Genomic DNA, 12,789 nt, shown 5'->3' with positions numbered 1-12,789 from the left:
AATATAGTTCCCTGTGCTATACAGTAGGTCCTGTTGCTTATCTACTTTATATATAGTGGTGTGTATATGTTAATCCCAAACTCCTAATTTATCCCTCCCCCCAACCTCTTTCCCCTTTGGTAACCACAGTTTGTTTTCTGTCTGTGAATCTATTTCTGGTTTGTAAATAAGTTCATTTTGTATCATTTTTTAGATTCCACATGTAAGTGATATCATATGACATTTGTCTTTCTCACTTCACTTAGTGTGATCATCTTCAGGTCCCTCCATGTTGCTGCAAATGTCATTATTTCATTACTTTTTATGGCCAAGTAGTATTCCATTGTATAAATAAACCACAACTTCTTTATCCAGTCATCTGTGGATGGACATTTAGGTTGCTTCCATGTCTTGGCTATTGTAAACAGTGCTGCTATGAACATTGGGGTGCATGCATCTTTCCGAGTTACAGTTTTATCTGGATATATGCCCAGAGGTGGGATTGCTAGATCACATGGTAACTCTATTTCTAGCTTTTTAGGGAACCCTCATACTGTTCTCCGTGGTGGCTGCACCAAATTACGTTCCCACCAACAGTATAGGAGGACTCCTTTTCTCCACAAGGTCCATGTCTTGAAACTTAATTCCAAATGAGTGCTGAGCACACAGTCTAACAGACCCGGTCCTTACGAGTCCTCCCCTACAAGACCTTTAACAGATGAGGAATCTGAGGCTCAGTGGTCACAAGCTGAGTATCCAGGGCTCCAGACCTCGAGGGGCCCCAGTCCAGCCCCAGCTGCTCCCCCTACTTAAAATCCATTTCCCCTCCTCCCTCTCCTCACTCAGGCCTTCCCTTCAACCGCCCAGAGATCCACAGAAGTGCCTGCCTCTCCGGTACACACGGGTCACAGAGAAAGGGGACGGGACGGGAAAGAGAGAAGCACCCTCAGGCTCTGGGAGGTGGCCCTGGCCCCCCACTGCCCAGGCCGGGCTCACCCAAGCTCATCGCAGGCTTCTGTGTCCTACACACCTTGAGGAAAATCCCAGAGAAAGTAGGTTTGAAGTTGTGCCCTCTGCTCCGAAGTCCTGGCTGGATGCCACAGGAGGCCCCATCTGGACCTTGGGAAGCAGAGTTGGCTTTCTGCCTGCCCAGGGGGTACCTGGCATGTTTCCAGGACTCCCTTAACAGCTCAGGCTTCTATCTTGTCCTAAATCTCTCTCTTGGAAAAACCCTTCCTGCTGAAGGTGACCCTGTGTCCTGTCCCCAAAGGAGAGTCCAGCCCCTGCAGCCTCGGGGTGGCTTCTCCCTGACCCCCCGGGGAGACTCCTGTGAGTGCCTTGTCTGAAACCCCCGTGTCTGGGACCCCAGACCGGGCAAGGGTCTGCCAGGCTTTGCTAGGGGCTGGGCCCTGGGAGACCCCAAACTTGACACCTCAGAAAGCAAATAAACAGTTGAATTATGTGGTTTCTTGTGTGTCTTTGTGAGAAGCTGGTGTCCACCAGGGTCCCCCTCAGCCTGGGGTCATCGGCTGGCAGAGAGAGTTCCAAATCACTGATAGTTCTGTCCTTGGTGGGTGACCTGGTGCTTGGTTTGTGGTGGCTGCTATGAGTGTGCTGGATGAGAATGATGAGAGGATTTCCCCGCTGAGTGTTCTCCCTTATAGCTCTTTATTCTGATGCACAGAGATGTTGAGTAACTTGTCCATGGTCACACAGTAAGGTGGGGTGGGTGCTGGGATTTGAATCGTGATCATGTTGATCCCCACCAGTGTGTGCGGAATTCCCATTCACACATGACCCTGTCAGGAAAGGGGCTGCCGATACCACTCTTTGTAGATGGGGAAACTGAGGCTCTGAGGGTTGAAGCCCCTTGTCCCAGGGAGAAGAGAGGCGGGAGTGTGAACCCTCTGACTTCTCTGGAGCCAACAGCTGTTCAGGCTGCTGAAACATGAATCAGGGCAAATTCTTCACGAGGCTTTTAAATTTGGAGAAAAACAAGTCACAGATGGAGGGAAATTCAGAATCCCACCACAAGCCTAGAAATGCCAGGTAAACAGATGGCCCAGTAGAAAGCTGGGTATGTGCAAGTTCCCCACTGTGGAGTTGCCCTCCCACGACCCTACACACATATTTGCCCCCCTGAGGCTTAATTCCTTTACCCATTAATGGAAGTGCGTGTGAGCGGTGCCCATGCCTGGACTCCAGAAAATGTTGGCTTTTCACCATTATTGATCTTGCAGTGATGCCGCCTGAGACAGCATCGCATTTGCCCCCACACCCCTCCAGTCAGGCCTGGGTATCAGTGGCCTCTGCTGACCTGCCCGGGCCATGTTAGTATTGATTCAGCATCTGGCTTGCCTCTGGGGCCCGGCCTCTGTAGGGGGCGTGGTGGGGTGGCTGTGGAGCGGGGCCCCAGCCCTAGGTCTCATCAGCCCTGCACCCTCTACTGAGCACTTACCGTGGGTGCCAAACTGATGGCTCAAGACGCTCAGCCTCCCAGCGAGCGCCCATCAGGATGGTAGCGTGACCAGTTGTGTTTCCTAAGCCCAGAGCATCGCCAGGGGATCCTCTGGACCCCTCCCACAGCTGGGTGACAATCCCACAGCACAGAGGCTCAGACTGAGACTCAGGGGGGGCTGGAGGCTTGGCTCGGCTCACACAGCAAGTGAGGGGTGTGTACTGGGAGGTGGGAGAGGCTTGGACCCCATTCTTCCAGTGGGAGCCTGGCTGTGTAACCCCCAGCAAGTCCTTGTACTTCTTGTCTGCGCACCCCCTGTCAGACTTTACATACCCCTACAGTTTGCCTTGCATAGTTGCCTACCCTCTCTGAGGCCAGGAAGCTGGAGGCAGGCACAGGGATTGATGCCTGGGGCCAGGAGTCCTGAGCAGTGGAACAAGGTTTGGGTGCCCCTGAGGGAAGGGTGTTCCTTGGGCACCCCCTGCCTCTCCATCATCTGGTGGCTGGACCTGACACCAGCCCTCCCTGCCCTAGGCCCCAGCATCCCAAGTCCCTGCTACCTCCTCTTTGGGTGCAGCCAAGGGATTAGGGCCCAGAGTAGCTTCATCCCTGCCCAAGCCCTCAAGAAGCCCCCAGTCTGGGGCAGACAGAGCCAAGCACACACACTCTCAGTGCTGTGGGGTCAGGGCTGGGCTGGAGGAAAGGATGGGGTTGGGAGCACCCTGGTGAAGAGGTAATGTCAGAGAAGGCTTCCTAGAAAAGGGGCTTTTAGAGAAGGGTTTTGAAGAATAGGTAGGAGTCCCCAGTTGAGGCTGAGTAACTGTAAAAACACCCAGTTGGTCAAGCACCTGCTATGTGCCTGATCCTGTCCTTTATGCCTCATTTGCCCTTCTCGCCTGTGAAAGTCTCAGTCTTTATTTTTCAGATGAAGAAACAGAGGTGTGATGGAAAGGAATGACTTGCCCCCAAGTTGCACGTTCTGACTCTTTCAGGCTCTTTTTTCCTCTAGGTTTGGTTTTCACTATCTTCAGCCTTTGATCCTAAGCTGAGAGGGGAGAGATGGGACTCCCATCAGGGAAGGTCACCTCTTAAACTTCTGCTATGGTATTTAGCACATAGTAATAAATCTTTTTTGAGAAAAGTATTCTTTCCACCAGCCCACCAAGCTGGAATGCTGTCCCCATTTCACAGAAAAGGATAGTGAGGCTCAAAGAGGCTCCTGCGGCGGGGGCGTTTCCCAGCATACCTAGGAGCACCCCCCCCCATCAAAAGCGCCACCCCCTGAAAAGCAGCCCAAGACCTCGCCCAGTGTGGCCCCTGGAGTGTTTACTCTGCATCCACGGGACCAGGCAGGCGGGGGCGGACAAAGTCCGAGGATTATAAAGGCCAGTCCAGCAGCGTCCGGTCAGTCCCAGCTTAGAGCTTAACTAGCACAGCCATGCCCGGGCAGCTACAGACACCACTGCACCGCTCTCCGGTGCTGCTGGTGCTGCTGATGCTGCTGATGCTGCTGATGCTCTCCTGGCTACCGTCGGGAGGCGCCCTATCTCTGGCCCAGGATCAACTCCCAGCCTTGCCGGGACCCTCTAACGTGCACTCCAGTCTGGATATCTCCAGATTCCGGGAGTTGCAGAAACGCTACGAAGATTTCCTGACCCGGCTTCGAGCGAACCAGACCTGGGAGGACTGGAACCCGGACCTCATCACCGCCCCTCAAGTCCAGATACTCACTCCAAAGCGTAAGTGAAATTTCCGAGATCCCATCCTGAGCAGCTCCCATCATCTAACCAGTGGTTTTTATTGGGGGGGGGGCTGGTAATTAGATTTTTCTTTCTTTTTTTCTTTATTTATTGTAATTGAGGTACTGGGGATTGAACCCAGGACCTCACACATGCTAAGCATGCACTGTACCACTGAGCTATATCCTCCCCCCCCCATAACCAGTGGTTTTGAGACACAGAAGCCTAGGTCTGCCCCCGAGCCTCAGTTTCCCCATCTGTGAACAGAGCAAGAATGTCCCCCTTCCGGGCTGAGGTGGGGAGCTAGTGGCCAGGGATGCATCGCGACAAGACGAGGCTTAGCCTACGTGAGATGTTACAACATCTCCGGGGATCGCAGATGGGGAAACTAAAGCCCAGAGAATCCATCGGTTCTACTGCAGGCTCGTAGAGCCTGGAGAACCCGGAGACACGGTCGGGCGCGGGGCGTGGTCTCTGCCTTGGAAGTAAGGGAAGGGTAGTTGGGGGATTCCAGGAGGGAGGATCCAGGGGTCCGGCGGAAGTGGGGAAGGAGGCGGGGAGAGATTAGTGCGTAGAGATGGGCAGAACCTCCTTGGGCTGGTTACGAATCTGATGCAATCGCGCCAAGACACTGCCGAAGTATCAGGTGACTACTGGTGCCTTAGAAAGGGAGTGGAGTATTTTCACGCCCTTCACCGACGGTCCGGGTGGCAGAAGAGATGCAAGGAGAGCTGGGCTGCGCTAGAAACTGGGAGGGGACAGGAAAGAGCTCTTATCCCGCCCTAATGCTACTTGTGCTGTTAGACTCCAGGTAAACCTCTCGCCGTCTCTAAGCCTACTGACTGGGTCGAGAGCCCTCAAACCTCAGTCTCCCCAATCTTCCCAACATCTGTACCAACCTGGAGGTCTGAGAATTCTGGGGAGCCGCGTACTCTTCATTTCTCAGATGTAGAAACTGAGACCCAGACAATTGAACACAGTAGCCGGTTGCTGTATCCCCAGCCCTGGGCACTTAGCCTTTGATAAAAATGATTTTGACTGCCAGGAGGAGGCAGAGGCAGTGTTGAAATCTCAGTCTCCCTACAGAGCAGATATACATAATTCCTGCACGTATTTACTGAGCACCTACTGTGTGCCAGGCACAGTGATGACCAAGCAGACATAAATCCCTGCTGAACTTCTAGTAGGGGAGACAAATGATAGACAACCAAAGAAAATAGGGCCGTGTCTATTTTAGGCAGGATGGAGGGATATGTAACCAGCCATGCTGAGATTCAGGGGGAAAGAGTGAGTGGTAGAGGAAGTAGCTTGTGCAAAGGTCCTGAGGTGGGATCCAGCTTGAGGTGTTGGGGGAAATGGGCACCCCTGTGACTGGCCCACAGTAGCCCAGTGGGTGACTGGCTTTCTTCGCTCTCTCCCATAGTGCGACTTGGGCCAGGTGGCCACCTGCACCTGAGCATCCCCCGGGTCGACTTAACTGAGGGGCTCCTCGCATCCTCCCGCCTGCATCGGGCCCTTCTCCGGCTGTCCCCGACGGCGAGGAGCTCGTGGGACGTGACACGGTCACTACAGCGTCAGCTCAGCCTCGAAGGCTCCCGGGCTCCCGTAATACGCCTGCGACTATTGCCGCGTGCGGACCACTTGCTGGAGGCGTTGCCTTCTACACAGCCCCAGCTTGAGCTGCACTGGCGGTCAAGAGCCGCCAGGGGACGTCGCCACGCGAATGCGAACACCCGGGACGGTTGCCCGCTCGGGCGGGAGCGCTGCTGCCGCCTGCAGAGCCTGCGCGCTTCGGTCGAGGACCTGGGCTGGGCGGACTGGGTGGTGGCGCCGCGCGAGCTGGACGTGCGCATGTGCATCGGCGCTTGTCCGAGCCACTTCCGGTCGGCTAACACGCACGCGCAGATGCAGGCGCGCCTGCACGGCTTGAATCCTGATGCTGCACCTGCGCCGTGCTGCGTGCCGGCCAGCTACGAGCCGGTGGTGCTCATGCACCGAGACAGCGAGGGCAGCGTGTCACTCACGCCCTTCGACGACCTTGTGGCCAAGGACTGCCACTGCGTATGAGCGGCCCCGGTCCTTCACTTATGGCACGTGCGCAATGGAAGTGACTTAAGTCGTCCTTGCCTTTTTAATGGGCTCGTGGAACCTGAAGGACCCGATTTCTAACCACTGCTATCTGCCCCCTCCCGTCCAAACCGCTGTATTTATAAGTTTGTTATTTATTACTAATTTATTGGGGTGATCTTCCCCGGGCCTAGAGGGCTGGGGTGGGGTGGTCTGACAGAGTGTGCATTTATATAAAACTCTGGTAATAAAAATGAGACTGTTTGACCTGACCCCTGTGGTGCCCAGGATGGAACTGGTAACTTTGGGAAGAGCCCTCCCTGGCCTCAATTCCCACCGGGGACATGCTATGGGGTGATGAGAACAGTTCAGGGAATGGGTGCCAGGACATTCTTGGGGATGCCAAGCAATTGGATGGTGGTCATGACGCCAGTGGGCATCATGGGGACAAGGGCAGCTGGGGACATCCCTCTCTGTCTGTCTCTGTGCTTCTCTATCTCCCTGTTCGTCTGTTTTTCTTTCTGAGACCTTTTTGGGTCTCAGTCTCTATCCATCTCCACTCATCTCTCAGTACTCCTATTTCTGTAGTTACCAGACTTTGTCTCTAACACCATCCTGCTGTCTCTCCCCACATTGGAATCACCTTTCCAAACACCAGCAGCCCAGAGTCCTGTCCCCCTGCAACCAGGCGCCCCTGACCTAGAAGTGTCCCATTAGTCCTCCTGTTTGTGGTACCTCCCTTCATGTTAATGGTGCCTCTCTCCTTTCCTATAAAAAGAGCAGGGATTAACAAGTAAGTTGTGAAGAACATTTTCACTCACATCTCCCAGGTTCTACTTTTTCCTATTTAGGAGCTTGGAATTGTTGAGGTGTACCAAGTCCAGCTCCTTCCCCACACTTGCTTGCCTGTCTACCCTGAGGAACTGTTATGAGGGTCTGGAGGACAGAGTGCCCAGCTTGAGCAGTGAGTAGGATGTATCCCCTGTGAACACCACCACCCAAAGGCGGATCTGAACAACTACAGGTGCCCCTGAATGTATTCAGGGAGTACCCACTTTGTGCCAGGCCTTGGCTGGGCACTGAGGATGCAAAGTAACACGATAGGCTGAAACCACTCCACTCAAGCTCGATCAAGTGCAGGAGACAAATGAGTACAAGATAAATGAATAAAAGATAAATTGTAAGGAAGCAGCTGGTTGTACTAAGAACTGTGCCAAGGAGTCAGCCCAGGCAATGCATTAGTGAACAGGGGCAAGGCTGATTTAGGTGGTCAGGGGAGGGGGCCTTTCTGAAGAGGTTACACCTGACCTGAGACCTGGGGGAAGACTAGGACTAAGGGAAGAGTTGGGGGACAGGTATTTGAGGCAGGAAGAACAGGAGGTGCAGAGTCCTGAGGTGGGAACAAGCTCAGAATCCAGCAGTGAAACTGTTGAAAATGGGGCCAGAGAGTTGGGTGGGGGCCAGAACCCACCAAACCCCTTGGTGCTGGTGAGGGGGGAGGATCTATTGGAAGAGTAATGAGGGGACATGAGGTTACAGGAATTGGGGAGGGATGGGATCTGATCTCTGTTGGGAGGAAGAAGACAGATGATTGGGGGCAGGATTGGGGGCTTGAGCAGTGTCTTGGGCAGAGATACAGGGGTACAAGGAAACCAAAGACCCTCATAGGTTACCTTTTCCACCCAGGTCACTCCCCCAAGTATTGGAGAACCCAAGAGGGCCTCAAAATTAAACTCAACACCAGGATCACCCAAAACTAGCAGAAGTCATACTGAGTCTCTCCCCAAACATCAGCCATTGCATTTGCTAGTCCCTCCTGCCCATGGCCCTTTTCATGCCTCCACACTTGGTCCCCCTGCCCAGTATGCCTTGTCCTCTCTACTTCTCAAACACCTATGCATCCTTCAAAACCCACTCCAGATTCCCCTCTTACAGCATTTTTCAAACTCCTGCATTCATTCATCGCCCTCTGGCAGACCTAGCTCCATCCTTCCATCTGGCCCAGGCTTGACCTCTTGGGCCTGGTCGGGTCTGTGTCCAGTTCTGTCTCCCCTGGATTGGGGTCTTGGCAGGAGCTGGGCTGAGACCAGCTGAGGTATGAACTTAAACAAACTCTTGAAAAACACTGAGCTCTGGGAGTGGTTAACTCTACCTGAGGAGGTACCACAGAAGGCCATTGGCATTGCACCTGGATTTTGAAGAATGAGTTAAGGTATCCCAGCATATAAGAGCCAAAACAGCCTTAGAGACCAATTATAATCACCCCTAGGTGATCTATTTTATAGATGGGGGGATCTGAGGCTCAGAGAGTTAATGGTAGAATCAAGATTTGGACCCGACCCATGCCTTCTGATGCCCAGGCCAGAGTTCTGCCTCTGTATTAAGATGTTTGAGTTGAAAAATGTGGGGAAAAGAACGGCATTCTGGGCCTAAAAAAATGGTATGGGTAAATGACATGAAAAAATGAAAGCTTCAGGAAGGAAGTGGGCTGGATGGGGAGAAGGTCCAGACCAGAAGGGCAGAAGGAGGGGGGAGAGGACAGTGAGGGTGGCAGGTCTGGATCACGCAGGTCCCAACCACCAGGCTGAAGATTTGGGGGCAGTGGGGAGCCATGGAAGGTGTGTGAGCAGGGGAGGGAAACAGTCCCATTCATGAGCTATAAACATCCCTCTGAGGCTGGTGTGGGCTGCTTTGGGGGGCAGAGTCTGGATACCAGGCACTTGAGAAGGGGGCCTGGGAGGGGCAGAGGAGAGACTGGGGCTTGAGAGCAATCTGGGAGTCTCAGAGCTCTTGTCTTGGGAGCTCAGATATCCCCGCCCTGAGGAGCCCACTCACCAGCAGCCTTGTCAACCTTGCAGCATTTATTGAGTACCACCTGCATACCAACAGGAGGGTGATGACAGAGTTCACACATTGACCCTCCTGTCCCCGTGTTGGGGTCTCTCCTCCACCCCCTCTAGCCTCCAAGGGGCCTGAAGAGCAGAGTGGGCTAGGGAGGGGGCTGTAGAGCCTCTTTGGGGTCTCAAGGATGATCCTTCCCTGGCCCCATTCCTCAGATGGAAGACTGAGGCCAGGGAAGAGCCAGAATGCCCCAAGTCACCCAGAAGGGGGCAGGCTGGAGTTTGAGATGATGAAGGCTCAGCACCCAGGGATCACATACTCCTCTTCGTCCAGCGGGGCCTGGCCCAGTGACTGCAGGTTGCAGTAGACAGGCTGGGAGTCCTGGTGGAGGCTCTCATAGTTCATGTAGAAGTCGCTGTCCTCTGAAGGGTGAGCCCTGTGGGGACAGACAGATGGGAGGGAAGGTAGGACTCAGGGAGCTTGCATGTCAGCTTTGAGAGGCAAAGGAAGGTCAGGGCAGCTGAGGCAACTCTTGATATTTACATAGAAAACTGAGGCTCAGGACAGTGTTCTCTCAGCCTGGCCCAACTTTTTCTGAGGAAAGCAAGGAGGGGCAGTGATTCAGAGAAGATTCTGTGGATTCAGCATTGTTAACGCTCTGGTCCAAAGACCTTGAGTCATTGGAAGTTTTTTTCCTTCCTTAAAGTTGAAGATGGTTGCCCATATTTTACATTAAAATCTAGACTTCGGTTCTCTCTTGAAAAACTGAAGGCTCTAATCACACCAGCCACATGGATACCAGTGGCTGGAGCCGAGCCAGTGCCTCTTCAGATGGGAAGTGTTTTCACCAGGTCCCCTGAAGCAACTAACTTTGTGGCCTCGATACAAAAATAAATCTGAGTCTCAGTTTCCACATCCATAGAATTGGTCAGGGAGGAGGTAGCTTCTTAGGTATGTCTTGCTATGGTGGACAAGACCCCCAGAGAAGAATTTTCCTGCCTCCAGAACAGCCTAACCCTATGCCTGGCTCCTCTTGTAATAAAGGCCCCTTTGGGCAAGCTATGTCTGTCAGTAATTTACACTTTAGTATGAATCATTCCAAACATATAAATGGTTGTATGGGGATGGAAGTCAGCATTTGTTTCTTGCCTCTGCTTCTGACCCTGGGCAAGTCATTCCCCTACCTCCCAGAATCTCCATTTCTGCAACTGTAAAATGTAGGAGGGAACTGACACATCCAATTCTAAACAATGGTTTTAGAGATTAGTCCTGGAGATCTTGGTGACAGCAAGGCAGAGGCGAGCATCAGAACACAAGCTGCCTTAGGGAGTTTGGTGCCTTCAACTCCCTACCGCAGACTACTTCTGCTTTTGAGCCATATTTGCATCTGCTTTGCATATGTTCTCATTTCTCACCAACAGCCTCCCAGAGGCCTCTCTGCCTTGTGGATTCTGCTGCCCAAACTCAGCCATGACCCTCTTCCCTTCCTGCTTGGATTCCCCCCAGCCCTCTCCAACCTCAGTTCTGCAATCTTGCCTTCTCAAAACACATCCACAGCAGATTCTCTGTTCTCTCCCACCTTCAGGCCTTTGCCCCTGCTTGTGCCTCTCCCTGAAATTCTCTCCACTCCCTCATCCAACCTGGAAAAGCTGAACCTATCTATCTAAGCCCAGCCAATTCTGGAGGTGTCGGGGCTTTGTAGGGGTAGAGGGACACAGGTGGCTTTCTTAGCATCTCCTGTGTGTCAGAGGGAGATGGGGGTGCTGTCCCATTTTACAAGACAGAAACAGGGATTCAGAGACAGCCCTGGATGACATGAGACCTAAGCCCAGGCCACTGACTGCCACTGCAGAGCCCCCACTCTGCCTTGAACACTTGCCTCCTCTCTCCCCATGCTTAGCAGCCAGAAACTGGGTTTGCAGGTCACGAAGGGGGAAGCTTATTTCACATACAGGAACTCACTTAATTCTTAGCCCAATTGCATAAGGTGGAGAGCTGTTATTAGCTCCATTTTACAGATGAGGAAACTGAGGCCCAGAGAGATGAAACTATTTGCCCAAGATCACACAGTATGTAAGAGGCAGTGCTGGGAAATTGAACCCTGATCATCAGCTCAAGAGTCTTGTAGGTAGATGTGTGTTTGTCACTCACCTGGGTTCGGCCCACTGGTGCCCAGCAGCTGGCTGGCCCACGAACATGTTCTCATAGTCAGGTGTGGAAGGTTGGGGCAGGGTGGCCTTTGGGGGCTTCTGGCTGAGGCTCCGGCTACTGTACCTCGGCTGCCAGCCAGAGCCAGACCTGGGAACATCCTGCGCAGTCCATGTTTTGCTCAGTCCCCAGCTACCATCCACCCAATGGCCACAGCGTCTCCAGGCCAGCACTGGGCCAGTAACGGCAAGCAGGAGGAGCAGGCTTCCACTGGCCGCCAGAGCTCCTATGGCCATTGTGGACAGGCCAGAGGCACAGCCCACCTCCAAGAAGGCAGAGAGGTTGTGCCAGCCTCCGGTAGCCATATCCAGGCACTGCAGAGGCAACTGGTCAGAGCAATTGTCCCGCCGGACCTCATGCCAGGGTAATAGGCCACAGCTGCAGTCAGCCTTCAGGTCAAGGTTACAGCGTTCAGCCAGCGCCCTGTCCACGGGGTCCAGTTGGTTGTTTGTCACATCCAGGACCTGCAGCTCCCCCAGGAGGGTGAAGAAGAGCGGTGGGAGCTTTTTAAGGTGGTTGTCAGACAGGTCCAGGAGGAGCACGCTGCTGGCCTGTAGAGACTGGTTCTGGGGCAGCTGCCTCAGGTTTTGGCCGCTGAAGTTCAGGCACGTGTCTGTGAACTCCCTGGTCCAGTCCACGTCCCCCGATGACACGTTGCACGACAACCCCTGGCTGCCTGGATTGTGCAGCAGCAGCAGCAGCAGCAGCAGCAACAAGAGCACCCACATCAGGGCACCCCCCATTCAAGCCACCTAGGGAAAGACACCAGAATCCAGGCCTTGACCTCAGCCTGTGGTCAACCTCCCACTCACCACCTCTGTTTATTTTTTTTTTATAGCTCAGAGCAGGTCAGGCCACTTCTGAAATGTTAAAACCTAGCCCTTCGCTGGTCACTCCTCTTTGGTTGGCTCTGGTCCCCGGCCTCAGTCTCCCCTTCTTCCTAAGAGTACCTAACCCCGGCGCCTCACGATCTTGGAAGAAGAGGCGATCCAGTTAGCCCCTTCCCCTTCTCTCAGATGAGCCCCTTCAGATGTTTCCCCAAACACTTCGGGAGCCCTCACGGGCCAAGACGGGCGGTTGCAAATGAGCGGTTGTCCCGGTAACGGCCCAGCCCCATGGCCTTTCTCCCAAAATTGCAAATTGTGAGTGTCTGGGAGGCTTGGGCTGGGATGGGGGTGGGGGCTGCTGAAAGGGCCTCCAGTTCTGGTTTGAGGCCCCTGCACAGACCCAGGTTCTAGGGCCTCGGTCCTACCTTCTTGGTCCCGCTGCCACGCCTTTGCCTTGGCGGTGCTGGAAGCCTCCAGGGCAGAGAGGCTGCGTCGTGGCTCTCTTGGACTCTGGGACCAGAGCGTCGGACCCTCTGCGGATCCGGATCCGTATCCGCTGTCGTCCCTGGCGCTTCTCAAGCTCGGCACCCAGCGACTCAGAGGGAAGAGGAACTGGTGCCCTGGTGGAGTAGAGGGGAAGAATGAAGAAGACACAGAGAGCCGCCCCACA

The 12,789-nt window shown here is 53.9% G+C and overlaps 2 protein-coding genes across 2 annotated transcripts; one reads left to right on the top strand and one right to left on the bottom strand.

Annotated features, from left to right (window-relative positions):
• The first annotated feature begins 3,746 nt into the window (after nt 1-3,746).
• On the top strand, nt 3,747-6,676 carry GDF15 (growth differentiation factor 15). The gene is made up of 2 exons (XM_010972159.3): nt 3,747-4,176; nt 5,600-6,676. The coding sequence occupies exons 1-2, from the start codon at nt 3,876-3,878 to the stop codon at nt 6,241-6,243; spliced, it is 945 nt and encodes a 314-aa protein (XP_010970461.1). The 5' UTR covers nt 3,747-3,875; the 3' UTR covers nt 6,244-6,676.
• Nucleotides 6,677-9,086: 2,410 nt separating this feature from the next.
• Nucleotides 9,087-12,789, bottom strand: LRRC25 (leucine rich repeat containing 25). Its single transcript, XM_010972160.3, has 3 exons — nt 12,545-12,789; nt 11,236-12,044; nt 9,087-9,520 (listed from the first exon to the last, which is right to left on the bottom strand). The coding sequence occupies exons 2-3, from the start codon at nt 12,033-12,035 to the stop codon at nt 9,382-9,384; spliced, it is 939 nt and encodes a 312-aa protein (XP_010970462.2). The 5' UTR covers nt 12,036-12,044; nt 12,545-12,789; the 3' UTR covers nt 9,087-9,381.

Source organism: Camelus bactrianus, chromosome 22 (assembly GCF_048773025.1).
Source record: "Camelus bactrianus isolate YW-2024 breed Bactrian camel chromosome 22, ASM4877302v1, whole genome shotgun sequence".
Classification (NCBI taxonomy): Eukaryota; Metazoa; Chordata; class Mammalia; order Artiodactyla; family Camelidae; genus Camelus; species Camelus bactrianus.
Note: the sequence above shows the minus strand (reverse complement) of the source record. Positions and strands in the feature narration are given on the sequence as shown.